This window comes from Centruroides vittatus, unplaced genomic scaffold (genome assembly GCF_030686945.1).
Source record: "Centruroides vittatus isolate TY-2023 unplaced genomic scaffold, ASM3068694v2 scaffold_324, whole genome shotgun sequence".
Classification (NCBI taxonomy): Eukaryota; Metazoa; Arthropoda; class Arachnida; order Scorpiones; family Buthidae; genus Centruroides; species Centruroides vittatus.
In genome coordinates, this window is record NW_027122701.1 from 4,437,129 (window position 1) to 4,457,461 (window position 20,333).

Consider the following 20,333-nt stretch of genomic DNA (forward strand, 5'->3'; position numbering starts at 1 on the left):
CCACTCATTTCCAATCCCATAATGAGGATATACCACCAGCCAGTGAAATTTATTTCTGGAGCAACTCAACACTTAACCAGTTACCACTTCAGACATTGCATCAGTAATCGCTAAGGATCCACTGCTGAAACATTTGTCAATATGTATTGACTGGCTGGCCTAATAGAAATCCATGTGACAATCTTTCTGCATTTTTCAGTCGTCGTACTGAAATATCGCTGTACAAGGAATGCTTGCTATGAGGAACTAGAGCAGCGTTTCTCAAAGTGGGCGATAACGCCTCCTTGTGGGCGGTGAGTAAATCTAGGGAGCGCTGGAGGCAGGGTACTGAACGGTGATCAAAGGTAAAAGTTCCCTTTCTTCTGTCAAACGGATAAGATGAAACATTGCATTTAATGGTTTCCAGATGTTGAGAACAATGTATGGTAAGGACACAACTGTGAGATTCATAGAAAAGTTTTCTTAAGAATATTTCCAATTCTTTCTCACACGGGGGGCGTTGGGTATAACTTTATGGAACAAAGGGGGGGTGGATCAAAAAAGTTTGAGAATCACTGAACTAGAGTAATAATACCATATCAGATACAGAAGAAAATTCTGAATGAACTTCATATTGACCACCCTGGTATTGTGAGAATGAAGGCATTGGCATGATCATATGTAAAGTGGCCACACATCAACTATGAGATTGAGTTAATGGAAAACACCTGTCAAGATTTTCAGAATAATCGCTCCTCACCTCCTATTACCCCTATTACCCCTATTCACCTGTGGAAAACCCCAACAAGACCATGGTCTCGTCTCCACATACATTTTGCAGGCCCATTTCAAGGAGAAACGTTTCTGGTAGTAGTAAGTGTGACATCAAAATGGTTAGAGGTGAAGCTCATGATGTCTACAACAACAGCAGCAGTGTGACTAAGGAACTTCGAGAACTGATGACTACTCGCGGTATACCTGACAGTATTGTGTCAGACAACAGCCCACAGTTTGCTTCAGTGGAGTTTTCCATTTTCTTGACTCCTGAAATGCTGCATGCTGTTCAAGATGCAATTCTGAACCAAATCCAGAAGTGTATAATTGCTGATGGTGTACACTTTATACACTATGTACAGTAAACTTGGCAGGTCAGCTGCACCTGTGCTGCACGAATTTTGCATTACATTTGTGTTGTCTTTTGCATAAATGTTTGCTACTTTCTTAGTTGTTTCTGCTGAAGTATCATTTTGTACTAATAAACAATGCTCCTTTTGTTTTGTAATTGGCCTTTCTTGCCTATCCCTGTTGGTTTCAGAGTTATTCTTTAATTCCGTATTTCACCACTAAGCATGCGCATGGTCATGGTCACTTTCCTATAGTTATTTCCAATGACATATAACTACTAGATCCCAAACAGGGCTGCCACCTTTAAGGCGAATTGAACACTCTGTGACACTTGAAGACAAAAAGCTGTGCACCTGCAGGAAATACCTAATACAAACACTACAACTGTTCCTGATATGAATCTAATTGAAAATTTGTTCTATTTATTAAAGAAAAAACATTTAAAACAAAACCACGCAACAAGGAGGAATTGAAATTGGCTATAAACATATGTTGGAAATGAAATCCTACCAAATGAGTGTTGCTATCTTGTAAATCAAATTTCAAAATGAACTGCAGTTTTAATAAAAGCCATTAGTCCTACAAGATTTCAAACAAGCGTGGTAAATTTTTGTCGATGAATTTTGCCAGTTTAAAACTTTTGTCTTGCACATGCAAGTGATTTTAATGTGTTTTAACATAACAGAAAAAATTCACACAACATAATTTTTTGTAAAATAAATATTGAATCTTTAGAAAAAACATTAAGGAAATTTGTAAAAACTTAACTGAAAACAGTTATATGCAATCAAAACTACAAAATCAATACTTTTGAAGAGTGATCTAATTACTTTTGACAGAGGGTTATAATTGCCTCCATCACCCAAACGTTCATCACTTTTAGGTTAGCAATGCATTTACTCATATTAAAATATACAAGTGTGAAAAAGATTACAAAAGCAGAAATAAAAAAAAACCAAAATATTTATATTGAGAATCAATGTGTTAAAAAACTTATTTTCTTGAAAAATGACAAAATTTTATTGATCCATAATGAATAAATGATTTTTAAGTAGAAACTAGTAACACATTTATCTCTTTATGGAGACGATTTTCAGAACTTTTACTTAAATATCAAATAAAAAAAACTAAATTCAAATTAGATTATCCTCCATGATTCTGGCATTCTGAAATATCAAAAATTTAATTTATATATTTATAGATTAATAACAGACTGAAAGTTAACTCATAAATAGTATTACTTACACAGAATTCTCTCACATTTCTATATGAAACCAAACTGAACTGTGATTTTGTAGAGTTTTCAAAACTACAGTAGGGCGTCATTTATCCGAAAGCCAGTCAACCGAAAGGTATCCAGTCGGACTGTGTCGTGCTAAATCGAATGTTTTTGATACTAGATTAACTTCTAAAATATAATTTTTTTGTTTTTATATTTTTCAATATATTTATTTTGTTTGTATAAAATAAAGAAATAATTTTTAACGATACAATAGCCTCGATTATTATTATAAAAATTTTTGTTAGGCTTAAAATCGACGAAAATTCAACACGAAGCGACATGCAACGGAGAAAAATTTCAACATCGTATAGGTTAATATATTTTTTTGTACATAATCGGTTATCTGAACAACCCGTCCCCAATTGATTTGGATAAACGATGCTCTACTGTAATTATTTTTTTCAAAGCTTTTAACACGGTTAAAATTCTTTTATTAATTAAAATAACTTAATTTAATAAAAGAAATTTAATTCAAGCTTGTAGGTAATATTCTCATTGCAAGGGAAAAATCAATGCAGCTTAAAATTTCAAATAAGGCTTTTAAGTGGAATAATAAATGAATTGCTTGGTTATAAATAATCATAACGAATTCAGTAAATATTTACTTTAATAAAAAAAAAAAAAATGAGATTTTTTCAAGCCCAATAAAATCATTACATTCAAACTCTTAAAAAGGTACAATCTCATTTCCTATATTAAGATTCTTTCTAAATTGTTTCAGAAAGAAATAGGATTTCATTAAATATTCTGTAAAACTTTGAAAGACCTAAATCAAACATTTGTTGTTGTTTAAAACACTTTTATCATCTAAATAGGACAACTTTCAGGAATGTCATCTTTTTACAATAAAGTGAAATTTTATACATATTTATACACAGAGAATAAAGTATTTTCTAAAACTTTAACTGTCAACAGAAAAACAACAAATAACTTTTTTTTACAATGTTCCCCTCTCTTAAAATAAATCATTAATAATCACAAAAATGCTAGGATAAGAATCCGTTGGTCACGATACTATTTTAACAAAGGCACATCAGTTTGTGAAGTAGAATTTTCATTTCCAAGGAAGACGGAGACGACGACCGTCAATAAAAGTCTGAGTCGGAACTTTGATAGGAGCCGGACTGGTCCTTGACGTCCACCTGCCCACTGGGACTTCTGCTTCGTCTATTAGAAGAATCGAAATATTGACTGTTTCCTGAAAAAGGCAAATATAAATATTGAATTAATAATTCCAAAATGTTTTACTTTAAGTTATTTAACATTAGTCAGACAATATTAAATAATATTTTGGTAATATAAGTTTAGTTAGCATTAATTACAGTTTCATATTGTGATAAAAAGGTTAAAATTCTATAACTTTTAAATTGTAAAATTATTTAATTTATTAATAAGAATGAATTAATATTCACTATTTATAAAAATCAAACATCTTTAATTCAGACAAATTACAGATAATAGAATATTTTTTAATGTTTTGACTCTCTCAGACTGTAGGTACTAAGAGGACATTCTGCACACTTTAGTCATTGTTACACTACCCAGTTGCCCCCATTTTTGGCTTAGCCCAAAATGGCAGCAACTGGCAGATGTTGAGGAATGAGGCCTGACATATCCATGACAGACTGCCTGTGAAAAATTTCCAGGATTTTCACCCACCCTAATTCATTCTCGGGTCTCACGAGGTGACAGGCCGATGCCTTAAACACTTTGGCTATCAAGTCGTCAAGGGTTAAAATTATTTCTAAAGAGAAAAAAGCAATAAATTTCAAAGAAGCAAATTATTTGCACCTTCATTCAAGTTAATCTTTTTGTTGCTTTCTAAACTATTTGTAAAGTTCAAACATCTGTAGACGCTAAACAGCAAACATTGGATATAGAACTTAGTTTTAATTTTCACTGCAATGGATTTCAGATTTGTTGAGTTAAAGTGCTTTGAAATGCTATATTTGTAAAAGAAAAATTTTAATAGATCTATGTAGATATTAGCTCATTTGCAGTAGAAATTCTATTTATTTGATTTGTTCTGTTTCAAATTGACATTACACTATACAGTATATATACAAAATCAATTTTCATGTATGTAATAGACATACTTGATCCACAGCTAGTTTAGTGACAGAAAGAAGAAACAAACTTGTCCATTCCATTTATTAAAAACCTTTTGAAAAATCATTACTGAAAGAATTTCAGTCTTACTATTTTAAAGCTGTGTCAAAATATTCTACAATATTAAAACTTTTTTTCAAATTCACATTTTTAAAGTTTTATTATACAAACTTTAAGTAACAAAAGTAAAGTTTAAGAACTTTTGGAATATTTTCAAGTTTCTTAAGAATCACTTTTTAATTTTACAATATGTAAATTTTAATACGATGGTTTTATGGAAATAATGAAGCAACAATAAGTGTAATAATCCAGCTTCTCTATAATAAATATGCTTTGTGGTCAGTCGATTTTCAGCGAGTAAGGGTAATCAAAGTCTAAATTATTTGCTTCCAAAGTTCCTCAAAAACATGCTGAAATATTTGAGTTTAAGAATTCAATTGCTGCTATTTTTTTTTTTAAGTAAGAGTTTTTCCACATTAATTACAAATGCATAATATGTATTGGTAAAATTTGCTAAATGCAATTTTCAACCTTTTTCAGGTGCACGAGTGACAATTTTGAGCAAAAATTCATGATGAGATGAGATTTGTAATAAGGCAAAATCAAGTTTTTGAAAAATTCATATTAGGCAACTTTCCAGACAATCTAACAATATCTAGGTCTTCCCTTCCCTTCTTTGTGAGTCTTGGCGAAAGCAAACAATCTTGACATCCCTGGTCTTGCGTTATTGCACTTCTTGAGAAAGGGTAAAATAGTGTTAAGTTTTGTTTTCACTAGCCTTTTGACTCTCCTATCAATGCTCTCGATGATTTTGTGTTCGACCTTATCACATTCTGTTTTTGTTATGTAATCCTCCAACGCTTTGTTGTACGTTTGTCTTTTCATAAGAAGGGAAGGAAATAAGGCCAATAGTAGAAAATCGCAAGGTACCGACTTTCATCTTAGAAAAGCGGTTACACAGATATATATCCTCTCAGCTCGATAACAGCGCATTAGTAGCACAAGATCCTGCAAATGTGGTTGAGGAAATACAAAACTTATCATTAATGGAAAAGGAAGTTGCAACGGTTTTTGATTATGAAAACATGTATCCTTCCGTAAAAATCGAGTCTTGCAAGGAAGCCCTTTTAGAGTTCTTGTTCGATGTAAACCCGGAATTAGCACGTTACAACGAAGAGATATCAGAAATGGTCAATTTAATATGTTATGAATCCTGCTTTAGTTTCAACGGCCAAGCGTACAGGCAAAAACGGGGAGTACCAATGGGAAGTCCGGTCTCAGGAATATTGTGCGAGTTGGTCATTAGAAAAATGGAGAAAAAAGTCCTGTATGATTTTAAAAAGGATGTATTATATTTCAAGAGATACGTGGACGATGTTCTTATTGTATGGAGGAATAATAGTATGATAGGCAAATTCGTAGAAAGAGTAAACAACAACAATGATGGCCTAAAATTGAAAATGGAACAAAAGAGTTCCCTTGCTATCCATTTTCTAGACATTAATATTGTGTTCAAAGAAGGGCATTTTTCCACCAACGTGTACGTAAAACCAACACACAGCCCACTTTATATTCCATTGCATTCTAACAACCCGTACCATTACAAGCTGGCAGCATTCCGAGCTCTTATCAGAAGGGCCTATACCCATTGTGACAACGTTATTAATAGAAATAAGGAAATAGACAGAATCACGCAAGTGGCCGAATCCCTAGGATATAAGAAAGGCACAATAGCAGGATTAGTTAAAAAGTATAAGATGGGCACAACAAGTGGTTCAAAATACGTTCCCAGCAAAATCACGAAGTTTACTTACAACAAGAATTCAAAAGGCATTATGAAAGAAATTGCAAATCGTAAGGAGACCAGAATGGTTCTAAAAAGAGCTCCGAACCTATACACAATCTTAAGGAATGATAAAGATCGCTTTAGGAAGGAAGACAGAGCAGGAGTATACAAAATCCCGTACGAGAACGCTGAACTAGGTATCGAAAAAGATTACATAGGAGTCACAACAAGGAGTTTAGGGAAAAGACTTAAAGAGCACAAGTATGACGTCAGGATAGGATCCAACGCAACAGTACTTTCGCAATACGCGCAGACCCAAGGCTCGGTAATTAAATGGGAGGAAGCGGATATTGTAAAACCCTTGAGCTCTCCAACGTTAGCAAGTACCGCAGAAAAAATTGAAATCTATAAAAGCAAGTTGGAAGAGGCATGCATTAATGCGAGGGACGCTGACAGCCTACCAACAGCTTGGAAATTCGTAGTTAAGAAATGTATCACGAACTCGTAGGCTTGTCTTAGCTTGTTTTGGCATCATTCCTCGATAATCTGCCATTCTTTTTAAAAGTATCACCAGCAGAATCATTTTTATTTTCATTTTTATTTTTCATCTTTTACTTCTTATTCCCACTATAACGATTTTATTGTATATTTATTTTTATTACCATGTTCTTCCTTTTTTGTTTTTATTTATTTTTGTATACTTATTTATTTATATTACCATGTTCTTCCTTCTTGTCCGTTACTAGTGTTTTGAATTTTTTCAAACAATTGTATTCTATTAATGGAACGTTAATGTTCCTTTTTTCGAAAGTTGTAACCTGAGGATGGCTTATTGAGTAAGCCGAAAACGTTAGTTTTTCTCAATAAAAATTATCTCAGCTATAAGTAGAAGGTGTTATTTTTGTGAATTAGAGTAAATATTGGCTGAGCTAGTATCTGCTTTATGACACTCAATCCTCTGAAACAATCTGTAGGGAATATCATGTTTCACTGATGAGTGGCATAGCAACTTTTTCAGACTTTAAACATGGCCTGCCAAATGTTCTCATCTCTGCCCATTGTCTTATGTCTGAGGAAGAGTGCATAAAGTCACCTCCTCTGCATGAACTCTGGTACTATTTCACAATGTTCCAATGTGACGGAGCATGGTGACATTTGTAAACTTACAAAAACTCTCTCTGGACATGAGTAATACTCTCTCATTTTGCATACCATCTTACACATTGGGCCTTCTGCTGCAGTGTGACTTCCACTTTGCATTCCCATGCAAATGTCTCACCATGCAGCAGAATACCAAAACAAACAAACCATTCAGAAACTGATACCCAACATTTAGTAATCTCTAATTTAATTACTTTATTTTTATCATATCCCAAACAAATCAACTTAATTTAGAATATATAAGTATTATTTTGAATTGCACACATTTACTATTGTATAAAATTAACTTGCATAATCACAAAATTTCAGAAGTAATATTTATCTTAACATTATTAGGAAAATAGTAACTTTTTCTTGTTTCATTTCAAACATACACATTTCTGAATATTAAATATATATAATTAAAGCACGGTCTTCCAAAAAGAATGCTACCATTTTAAATTATTGTAATTATGATGTTTATTATCTGAGAACATTGAAATTTACACATGTCATACTTGAACAATTTTCCAACATTCCAATTTGCACATTACAACTTATCAATGTGTGCACCTCTTGTCACACAGCGCATATCCAACCGATACTCAAATTCTTCCTACACTCACTACAGTGTATCGGTTGTCCCTCCTCCCATAGCAGTCATAATTCTACAGCTGTTGCAGCTCTTGCAAATTACTCACGTTGCACAATGACAAGTGATTCTGACTTTGCAAATTGCAGAACACAAAATGCCTTCTCTGTTGCAAAGTTGTCATGTTTGTTTATGACACTTCCTAGAGACAGTAGATGACAAGACATTTGAATGCAAATGGGAGATGAAAGTTTGACAGTTACCCTATCAATTGGCTTATATCACACACATCTCAGATAGTAATTAGCATAATTACAATAATTTAAAGTGGCAGCATTCATTTCGGAAAACCCTGTATGTGTCTTGTTTAGTCGACTGAAATTGAAAGTGTTGTTATAATTTTTCTCATGTTTATTTATAGTCAATGAAGCATTAAAAAAAGTTCTGTAAAAGCTTTCAAAAATTCTAATGATATCTTAAGTAATAATTTTATAAAAGAAAAGAATGCTTCTGATAATTGTCCTGCAAATCAGTACAAATATAAATGCTTAAAATTTTCACCATTATTTCAAAATCTACAGAAAGTCAAGTCTTGATTCTTAATGCTTGATTCCTAGTTTAAAAAATTGTGTTCTTCAATTTATTCATAATTAATCATTTTTACCTAAAATTTAATCTGAAATTAAGCTTATTTATAAATTATAAATAAATTTACAAAATAAAATAATGATATATTTAATCCTAACTAAAAATATTACAGACTTTTCTTAGAATTAATATTATTGGTTTTCAGAGCTTGCACAGATGAAAGTGTAGAATTCAGAGGCATCACAGCTAACATTAGAGAAAGACAATCGGCAACTTTACGATTTCTAGCACATGCCAAAATAGGTGTCTGACCTGTAAGAAAGAATGAAGGATAACAGTAAATTATCCAAGACAGTTTAACAGCAAGATAGGCGATAATTTCATGCATCAATCCAACTGAATATTTTTTTAAAATAATTTTTTATTTAATGATTTTGTAAACAAAATTATTAAATAAAAAAGTTTATTATTAATTCATTTCACTAAAAAAGAATTCTGAAACAAAGTGTAAAATTAAAGAAAAAATCTTAGATATTTGCATTTATTGGAGAAATTAACAAAAGATGAGAAAGACAAAGGAATATTAATGATTCCATTAATATAATAAATTTATAGATAAGAGGTATAAGTTAAGTTTGCAGCATTTTGTTATCAAAGGGTAAAGATTATGATCATGAAAGCTTTTTACATTAAAGTTTTATATATGCTTCATTAAAAAACCTTTTGTTATAAATTATTGATATTATTTCTAATAAAAATAGTATAAATGAAAAAGTTGATTATTTTGAAAATCCGTTTCCTTTTAAATTTTAGAAATATATATTATTAGACATCATCATATAGATCATTGTTAAGAGTGGTTAATTCTTTTTAAAATTATTTTATGTTACTATAATGAGATTACAGATATAACAGAGAATTTATTATACTTTAAGAACTCTCTTCTCTGTTTATAAATCATGAAAAAGTGGGAAAAACCATCAAAAGCCAATTCTAACTTTCTCATAATCAATTCACAAGAAAAATATAAAATTACAAATCCTGGTTTTGTTTCAAATAATAACCAAACTGCTGGATTTTACCAAGCTATTTTTTAACTTAATTAAATAAATTTGTCACTAGAGGACAAAACATTCACTTTATCTTTAATAATTAAAAATAATCAATAATTTAATTTAAATTACATGTAATATAGTAATATCTAAAAACATAACTAGAACTATAATATAAATCATATAGTTTATATTTCATTACAGTCCGTAAAGAAATTATAAACTCAAGTGAAAATTTTCTGTGTTTTAATTTCTTTTCATCTACAGTCAATTGTTACTATATGAGATGATTTTAATTAGTCTTAAGAATATATAATGAAATAAACAAGTCTTTGTATTGTATCATTTTAATAAACAATCAAAAATTTGAATTGTTATAATTTTTTGTTGTAAACAATTTATAAACTTAAGGGTGAAAACTGATTATTACCGTTGAATGGAACAATCCACTATGCATGTATTTATGTAAATTAGTATGTGTAACATTTTGGGTGAGTCTAAGAATTCAAACTAAAAAAGTGACAAAAATGCCAAGGGGAGTAACCTTAACTGAAAGTGAAATACGAAAAATCTATTTCTTTAAGGGAAAAAGATGGCCAACTCGTAAACTTGCTCCAAAACTTGGAAGATCTCAAACTGCAGTACAAAATGTACTAAAAAAGGGTGATAATTATAGCAAAATTAAACGTACAGGATGAAAACCAAGTCTGCAGCCTCGTGATCATCGCTGCATTGCTAGTCTTGCAACAAATGAATCATTGTCTACTCGTGAGATAGGTGCAATTTTACCAACTCCAGTGTCCCACCAAACTGTGTGGAAAAGCTTGAGAAAGAATAAAACAATAAACTTTATGAAAGTGAAGTCCAAACCAAAGCTAACAGAGTTACATCAGTCAACACGGCTGCAATGGACAAAAGATCATGTTACCTGGACAACTGAATGGAGAAAAATAGTTTTCTCAGATGAGAAAAAGTTTAACCTGGATGGCCCGGATGGCCAAGCATATTATTGGCACGATACAAGAAAGAATCTCAGGGTCAAATCCAGTAGACAACAAGGTGGAGGTTCAGTAATGATCTGGGCAGCAATCGGATATGAAGGGAAAACAGATTTGGCATTTATTAATGGGCGAATGAATTCTGAGACCAAGCTATGTTATATGAACATCTAATCCCATTTGGTCCTCTCATTGGTGATCAAGACTGGATCTATCAACAGGACAATGCATCTGTTCACAAGTCAGCCAGTACGACAAAGTGGTTTTCACGTGAAAAAATTGAAGTGATGGTTTGGCCAGCACATAGTCTAGACCTTAATCCCATTGAAAACCTTTGGAGTCAACTTGTGGCATTAGTTTATCGCCATGGAAAACAATACAACACATCCAATGAGCTTACAGTTGCATTGTATAATGCCTGGGACAAAATTAAACTAAGTGACATTCAAAACCTGCTTGATTCAATGCCTAAACGAGCTGTGGAGGTAATTGAAAACAAGGGAGGGTCCACAAAGTATTAAAAACTTACTAAATCACCCTTAAGTTTATAAATTGTTTACAACAAAAAATTATAACAATTCAAATTTTTGATTGTTAATTAAAATGATACAATACAAAGACTTGTTTATTTCATTATATATTCTTAAGACTAATTAAAATCATCTCATATAGCAACAATTGACTGTGGATGAAAAGAAATTAAAACACAGAAAATTTTCACTTGAGTTTATAATTTCTTTACGGACTGTATATCTACAGCAGAGACTGGTCTCAAAAATTCACAGTTTAACTGATTTAAGGAAGTGAAAGTTTGATTTTATTCTAAGCAGATCTTTTTCTCAGACATTTCTACATTATTAATAAAGCATTTAAACTTTCTGATCTTCATTAATATGTTTATCTTCAGCAATAAATTAATTTAGTTGCATAAAAACAGATTAACAAAATCCAGCAGTTTAATATAGTCACTCCTCACTTAATGACCGCTTGGACTTATGACCGGCTCTCCAGTGCAGGAAATCCCCTTTCTTAATCTTAGTCTAGTTCCCACAGTCAGTCAGTCAGTAGTCACTATACAAAGCATCTGTTTTGTGCAGTGCCTACTGACCAAGACTACATATTTCTGTTTATAAATCTGTACCTTATTGTGCATCCCATTTGAAGGATTCAATAATTAAAATATTAATATAAGTGTCTTTTTTATGAATAAACTTTAACTTTTTTAGCACATTATTTTTTTAATTTTTGTTGATTGTATTTTAATGCTTCATAATATGTAAGAGATGAAAATTAAAACAAAGTTATCAAGTTGAAGTTTCTTTTCTTCACCTAGAATAAATAAAAACTATTAAACTGCTTATTTAACAACCAATTCACTTAACAATCTAGTCATAAGAACAGAACATGGTCATTAAGGAATGACTGCACTACAAGTTAAGCAATAACCAAAGATATTATCTTAATAAAAAATTTCTTAATGCTAATATTTTAAAACTTACCAATAATATCCTTTGCATTAATACTTGCTCCTTTCAATAAAAGTAACTGAGTTGCTGATACTAATCCATTTCTGGCAGCCATATGAAGAGGTCTACAATAAAGATTTTTTAAATAAATTTAATAATTTAACAGGTCAAACTTATCACTCAACTTTCATGATTTCAACATAAATCATATTAATCTGAAATTTCCTTTACATGAAAATATCTAAAAATATTGCTTTAATATATAAAATTTTCTTTCATGCAATTGGCCATAATTAAAGTTTTCCTATTCAGATCATGTTATAGATTTAACAAATAAGCAGATTGATACCAAAATTTGTATGCAAATTTTGCAGTCTACAAATTTTGGTGACATTCTTCTGCAAAGAATGCAGAAGGATTTTGCAAAAAAAAAAAAAGTTCAAAATCTTTCACTAGAGACACTTTACAGGAAACTACACAAAACAAAATAAAAACACATTTATTCTTTCTGCAGAAGCCATTTACTGATGTAAGGATTGTTGCTTAATGTATGCCTCATTGCTCAGGTGTAAAAATTTGAAAGCAATGAACAGTGTTCTACAGCTGCTTTCCAGTGATACTTCATACATGCAGTGTAATACAATCCTTTTAAGCCTGCCAAAGTTGCAACAATTCCATGATAAATTATATTCCAAATGTTATATGCCAAAGTGCCTTCTAGCAAAAGTTTTTGAACTAAAATTTGTTTTGCAAAATCCTTTTCCACATCCATTGCATAGTCTGTCTACGAATTTTGCTGACAATCTGCTTATCGATTACATTAACAGAGTGTTCTGAATTGGGAAACTTTAATTATGGCCACCCTGTACAGGGCCATTCCTGGCAGAGGTGAAAAAGGTGCCCTGCATCTGGGTGGCCACAGACCATTTATTATACATAAAATTAAATTAATATAGGAAGTAATATTGTTTTTGTATCTGGGCAGCAAACAACTCATCAGCAGTCTTGATCCTGCAGATACAAGCAAGCATTAATATAAAAAATATAAAATTTTCTGATATTATTAAGTAATGAGAAAATTTATAAATACAGTATAATCTCCAAATAGCGGACACTGTTGGACCAAGAAGTTTGTCCGTTATTTGGAGATACAGTACATGCTGGTGTACTGTACCTCCAAATAGCAGACAAACTATACTGTATCTTAACCTGATTATCATATAGTGAAGAATATGATAGATTATGATTTCAGTATATTTACATTCCTAATGCAAATTTGCTGTTAAGTATATGTCACATATATAATTAAAATATATATATAATATATTATTTATTTTTTCAGCTGTAAAAATCTTGACATTTGAATAAGATTCAATTAAAACAAATTACAAAGGCAATTTGCTATCCACTTCAAGGGGTGGGAAATATATTTGAAATTATTACATTTATAATGTCATTTATGATCTAAGTGACCAATAAAAATTGATACAGGGATTTGTCTGCTTTGTTGTTATCAAGTGAGTGTAACTTTTTGAATATTTTTTCTGTTTTATTAAAAATTACACTTTAGCCATCACAAAGCTGCTAAACAGTTTCACCAAACAAATGCTGCTGTTGTAAGTTCAAATGTCATGTTACAAAGGAGATTTGATGACCACTTTAAAGTGTGGGAAGATATTTGGGTTTCTTGCTTTTATGACGTCATTTATGATCTTACATTTCTTTTTCATTACTACCATACTGTGGTTCTTGTCGAATGAATTAATAACTTTGAAAAAGTTTATAGTTTTTTGGTACCACAAGCTTAATTCCAACAATAAGACAGAAGTTTAACAACATTAATATGTATAATAATAAATGGTGATTGACAACTAAACCAGATTAAACTTCTCTAACAGATAAAGAATATTGTTAGACTTCTTATAACCTGCCCTCCTCCCCTATTCCCATTTTAAGCCAATCTTTATTTGACACCTATGGTCAAAATTCATTGTCTGAAAGAGTATTTAAACCAATTCTTTATTTTTGTTTTAAAATATTTAGTACATAATTAATTCTTTCAGAATATTAAGGCGGAACTTTACGTTTTTGTAAGGTTGGTTATGGACGACAACATCTGTTATTTTGTGTGTCCACTATTTAGAGGTAAATATAATAGATGTCCTACTTGAAGAATCTGAGGATTGTAAAACTGTCCGTTAAGTAGAGGTGTCCGCTATTTGAGAGTGTCCATTAATGAAAATTTCACTGTGATTAGTGTAGTGGTCCCCAACCTTTTAGGACTCGTGGCACACTTAGGCAATCATGCAAATGTTGCAGTACATTATTATTAAATATTACTTGACTGGCCAATAGATCAATCATAGAGCTTTCTCTAATACTTTTTCAAAGCTAATTTACTAGTACATGTTACCAACTATATTTCAGAAATTTGTAGAAGTACATTTTATTATTTGTCACTAATTTTTTTATTTATTGCACAGCACACTACTGTGCTATGGCACTCTAGTTGGGAACCATTGAATTAGTGACTATAGGACTGTTGGAAAGATGGCAAAGTAATACTAAAAAATTTATTAAATAGCAACCTAAATATAAACTTTCATCCTAAAAATAAAACTTAATTTAAAATCAATGTGTCTAGTTAAAATCTATACTGAATTGCTATTATTATTATTTATAAATATATCTAGTTTTGATCAAAAGCTAAAATATATAACTAAATACATTTAAATATTTATTCGTATTATTATTAATAATAATAATTTGTATTTTATGCTTTTATTTTTTAATTAATTATTATTTATGCTAAATGTTACGTTAAATACTGGACATTAAAAATGACTAAAAAAATTAATAATTTTATTTAATTCTATCTATTATATTTTATTTCTATTTCCCTTATATTTTTATTCAAAAAATTTTCAATAAATGTCTTGGTAAGTTGCTTGTAGAAACAAATACAACAACTTTACAACCTGACTTTTTTGTTTTGGAGCTCTCTAAGTATATCCTGATCCCCAAGAACTTCTTATTTAACTCTGTTTAGTTTTTTCCTGCAGTTTCTTTTATTTTGCTTAAATGTTTGAGTTTTTCAAGATTAAATACAAACTTGTTTATGCTATCAATTTCAACATGATGTCAGGAATGTTCTCTCCAGTCATATTATAATTATTCTTCTTCAACCCTCATATAATACTACTATTTGTGGTTTGGTATTAATTAAGCATTGTGCAGTGGTCTGTCTTGCACTCCTTGGATATTGTCAGGTCTTTAGATCATGTGTAATACTCAATCAATTAATATGGACTTCCTGGAAAAAGACAGACATTCTTGAGCTGATCTCTCATGTACTGGACACTATTATGGAGGCATTGCCTGCAAATTCATATGGGTCAGTCACCAAACAAAATCATAAAAATATTAGGCAGGTGGTACTCAATATGCATGCCGCTGCCAACCACTTATACGGAATAGTTAGTTTTAAGAGCTCTGGAACCACCTGCTCAGCTTACCTATGCCCTGGCCACCGAACTGGAGAGAAGGAGTGATAGAAATGATTGAAATGGTGTTACTAGATCTAACACTGTGGCTGTCACAAAGAAAATCAGCAACCAGCCAAAGCTGGTACTAGCACCTATCACTTCTGGTGGAAGTGAATAGCCTTGCCCCGAGGAATTGCTGAACACACTCCAAGAAAAAGTTAATCCATCTAGCCTCAACTTGGGAGTTAAGAGTATCTCAACCTTATCTAACAGATATGTTAAGATTAAAGTAAGTTCTAAAGAAGACTACAAAAGCCCAAAGCCTATTGAAACCTTTCTGGATATACATGAAAAGGTAAAAATCCTAAAGCCAATAAAAAGAAGACAAAAGATGATCATCCTAAATTTTCCCCAGCAGGAAGACAAAGAGGAATTAATAAAGAAAATTTATGAGCAAAACAAGGAAATAAAGGAGAAATACTTGGAGGAAAACGCCTTCAAAAAAGAAAGAGTTAAAGGGGAAAATTAAGTCAAGAAGATGGGAAGATAAAAGACACTTAATCATATGTATAACACCAGCAGTCAGAAATACCCTGATCACCTTAAAGCAACTAAGCTATGAATGGGGCACCTTGTTTGTCGATGACTACTTACTGGTGTTAAGGGGCTACAATTGCACCAGTTTTGGGCACAAGGCAGTGGACTGTGACTCAAGGCTAAGGTGTAGTCATTGCAGTAAAAGACATAACTATAAAGACTGCCCCAACAGAGAGAACAAAGAAAAATGTACTAACTGCATGAAAGCAAACAAGAAACTTTCAGGTGGAAACAAATTTAAATGTATACACAATGCCTCTGCAAATAGCTGCTGAATACTAAGAATTACAAAAAATTAATTATAAAACAGACAATATACAAATAGATCACTGGCCTACTGTTCTCTATATCTCAATTCTACCCACCAACATCATGTATGGATATGTCTGTCAAAGATCTAAAGATTCTCCAAATCAATACCCAGAGAGGGAAAGCAGCCTCCTATCTGGTGATGAAAACTGCCAATGACTTGGACGTTGATATAATATTAATCCAGGAGCCATATATGGTAAACAATGTAATAACACGCTTCAGCAATTGGCAAATCCTTTGCAACATCATCACCGACTGTCCAAAATGTGGGGTAGTACTAAGGAATAAGAATATAGATACTTCTGTGATCACCAAATTAAGATCCACAAGGATAACAACTGTGGCAATCCAGCAAGACCCAACCCATGTGTACTTTTCCCCTTTTGAGGTGGACAAGGATTGCATGGACGAACTTGACAAAGCGCTACGCTCCCTAAACAGTACAAGATTTGTGGTAGCTGGTAATGTTAATGCAAAGTCTCCCCTATGGTTCCACGAGGTTGAAGACCATAGAGGAAGGCTGTTATGTGATCTCCCTTAACACTACAAACCATCCCCACCCTTTTCACCATCAGGGCTAAGGGTTGGATTGATATCTGCTTTTCCTCCACTGACCTTGATAGCTTTGTTGAAAGCTGCAAAGCCCTGTTGACTCCCTCAGAGAGTGACCACAGGTATATTTTTATGGTCCTGAGGGAGTTTCAGCAGAGCACCAATACTAGCAACAGTAACTACAGGAGCAAAACCAACTGGATGTCCATCATTGGAGGAATTACACCTGAGAATTCATGGTTTGTTAGGTATGCCAATTAAGTAAGTTTGTATGTACTAGATGCTAGTATTTATTATTACTAGGTAATAATAAATACTAGATATACTAGGTACATTATTACTCTATTTATTATATTAGATGTAGTATTTATTATTACCTAGTAATAATAAATACTAGCATATAATACCTTAGCATTGGCTTTGTCTCTGATTAAATGCTGTTGTGGATGATAAAACAAATGGTTGATTTAATTTTTTAACCTTAAAGTTTTTATATTTTTAAAAATTTTTAAAAATAAACCACACCATTAATATATTTATTTATATATACAGGTAGGCCTCTTACAATGCTGTTTAGGGTATTTAGAAACAAATTATCTTTCACATAATAGAAAAATCACAACGGATCACATAAATGCAGTGGAACTTGATAAAACAAGCTCAGATCTTGAAATAAGGCCAGACAAACATTCTCGAACAACTATAATAAGCGATGATGAGGACTGAATTTGCAAGCATAACATTATGTTTTATTTTGATTTTGACTTGATATCATAATCTTTTTAGTTTTTATATGATGTTGAATTTTATTTAAGCTTTTTATGTACATAAATTTAAAAAATGATGAAAATGTTACACCATAAAAGGCAGTTTTTCTCTTTTTAGAACTGAATCCCAGTTTTTGTATTAAGTTAGTGTCTCCTATAATGCGATTTCCCATAACATGGTATTTTCGAGGAATGTATCTACCGTGTTGTAGGAGGCCTACCTGTATTTAAGTATACAACATATTCAACTTGTTGGATATTTTCACTTGGTGACTAGCAAACAGTCACATGGCATAAAAACCAGTTTCTGTCTATACATCAAAGCAACCACATTGACTCATTTATGACAGACTTAACATATATTGTATTATGTAATCTTAACCATAAATGAGAGTGACAAAACAATTATCTAAATTAATCATGAGCAGTCCAAAGCCCATAAGGTTTTAATATGCAGTCCCAGGGTGTTGATAACAATTTTATTTTCGTTTTTTCCACCTCGATTCATTATGCAACCCTAATTAAACTGATATTTGTGATGAATATTCAAACTAAACTTCACTAGTGAAATAATGAGAATAAACTATATATTAATAGTTTGCATATCATAGCATATATTATTTTAGAACCTAGTATAATAGCAATTATGGAGTATGTGAATACTCAGCAGACTTAAAGTCTGCAACACCATAAGTAAGAATACATGTGGTCTGCCTGAAGCCTACAAAATTCACTTGCAACCCACAGCCAGAAAAGGTTGCACATCACTGATCTAAATTGACTCAGAAAAGCTCATATCAGCTTCATTGAATAAAATATAGATATAGTTGTTTTGATTTTGCATTCAACTATAATATATTATAATTTTTATATTGTTAAGATAGGAATTTAGCTATTTTTCCATTTTTATAGCTGAATCATATTCCTTCTTTTCTAAAAAAAAAATTCTCAAATTTTAAAACCAATGGAATGTAATTAAACAAAATTTAATAATTTTATCAATGAGGATTTTACTATTTATAATAACTAATTTTTAATATATAAAAGTATAAATTAAAAAATTATTTACGTTTGTAGATCTATGTTAGACATATTGACAAACTTTTCATTTTGTACTTTTTCTAACAACATTATGACAGCCATTTCTTGACTCTGGAAGAAAAACAGAAAATTATTTCTAAAATTTACTTATATACTAAGTTTACTTAACATAATAAGTTACAAATGTATTCTGAAACTGAATGAATAAGTTAACATCACATTATCTGATAATTATTATTTAACTTTTAATGTGATATTAAATCTCCCTTCCTTCATTCAGAAAATTGTCTATTTACTTAATATAGAAAGCATCTAAGATAGATGTATACATTGTTTTTTAATAAGGTCACCAGATGTACTACTTTGAGACAATTTATCTTGCCAGATTTGTATAATGCTTTCATACTGCTTAAACAAACAGTATTGTACTTCCTTATTCTTAATTTATTACTGGAAAATAATAAATACATTCTCTCTGCAAGGCATAGCTTTAATTTTAGAAATTGATCATCATTTGCATGGAAAGCAATAATAATGTTATTGCGGATAATAAAGAATTGTTTCAATAAAGTTAAATGAGTGAATATTTATTGTTCAGAATAGAAACTAATATACAAACTGAATATGTGAATATAATGAAACAAACATGTATGCAATTAGTGAAAATAAACATTTTAACAAAAACAAATTTTCTTGAAATGTTTCAAGATACTTATTAAAGCCATACTGTGTTCATCATTGGAAAAAATTCAACTTGAATTTCTCACAGTTAAAAGCTTTTACAATAATAAACAATTTTTGAAGAAAACCAGATTGACTGTTGAAACAATATCAATTATAATTAAGATTTATTTTAACTGTCATTACAACTGTGAAAAATTTTCAAATGTATTAAGTCAAAATGATGAACATAAGAAGAGAATGTACTCAAATGAAAAATATGTATCAAATAAATTAACGGTAGACACAGTTAAATAAATCAATCAACTTTTTGCTTTGTTAATCACATTGAAGGTAATGTACAGTTTTACTTTTTGAAAATCTAGTCATGCTATTTTTCATCTGGATTGCACTGTACACTGTACTAACAGATAGCATTAAAAGTATTGATAGCTGGTATGTAAGGTTCTCAGTTAAAACAATTCTATGTTCAGTCACCCTATTATATATGTTACAGTAAAAACCTGTTTTTAGTGAAAACACGTTTTAACTAGTTGAAACTAGTTTTTACTGGATGTCATTGTTAAAACTAGAATTTACTGCTAGTCAAAAATGAATTTGAGTTAAAACTAGTTTTAACTAGACAAAACGGGTTTTAACAAAATGGCTTAGTAAAAACTGTTTCGACCAAGGTCATTCAGCTAACACGTTCCTATAGTGTATGATGAATTTCGTATCGCTTTAACCCTTTTCCCCCGACATCTTGTTTACGTTTATTTAGCAATCCCTCCTAAGGCAATAT

At 31.2% G+C, this 20,333-nt stretch overlaps 1 protein-coding gene across 2 annotated transcripts in view; it reads right to left on the minus strand.

Moving 5' to 3' along the window:
- Nucleotides 1-2,975: 2,975 nt before the first annotated feature.
- Nucleotides 2,976-20,333, minus strand: part of LOC136988160 (serine/threonine-protein phosphatase 6 regulatory ankyrin repeat subunit A-like) — a 126,030-nt gene continuing 108,672 nt past the window's right edge. Inside the window, exons 22-25 of one of the 2 annotated variants that reach the window (XM_067285981.1) lie at nucleotides 18,900-18,982; nucleotides 12,151-12,242; nucleotides 8,776-8,913; nucleotides 2,976-3,584 (exon numbers count right to left, since the gene is read on the minus strand). In XM_067285981.1, the coding sequence (XP_067142082.1) occupies nucleotides 3,472-3,584; nucleotides 8,776-8,913; nucleotides 12,151-12,242; nucleotides 18,900-18,982 (426 nt within the window). In that variant the 3' untranslated portion in view covers nucleotides 2,976-3,471. The remainder of the gene's footprint in view (nucleotides 3,585-8,775; nucleotides 8,914-12,150; nucleotides 12,243-18,899; nucleotides 18,983-20,333) is intronic. The other variant, XM_067285982.1, reaches the window with a different exon arrangement.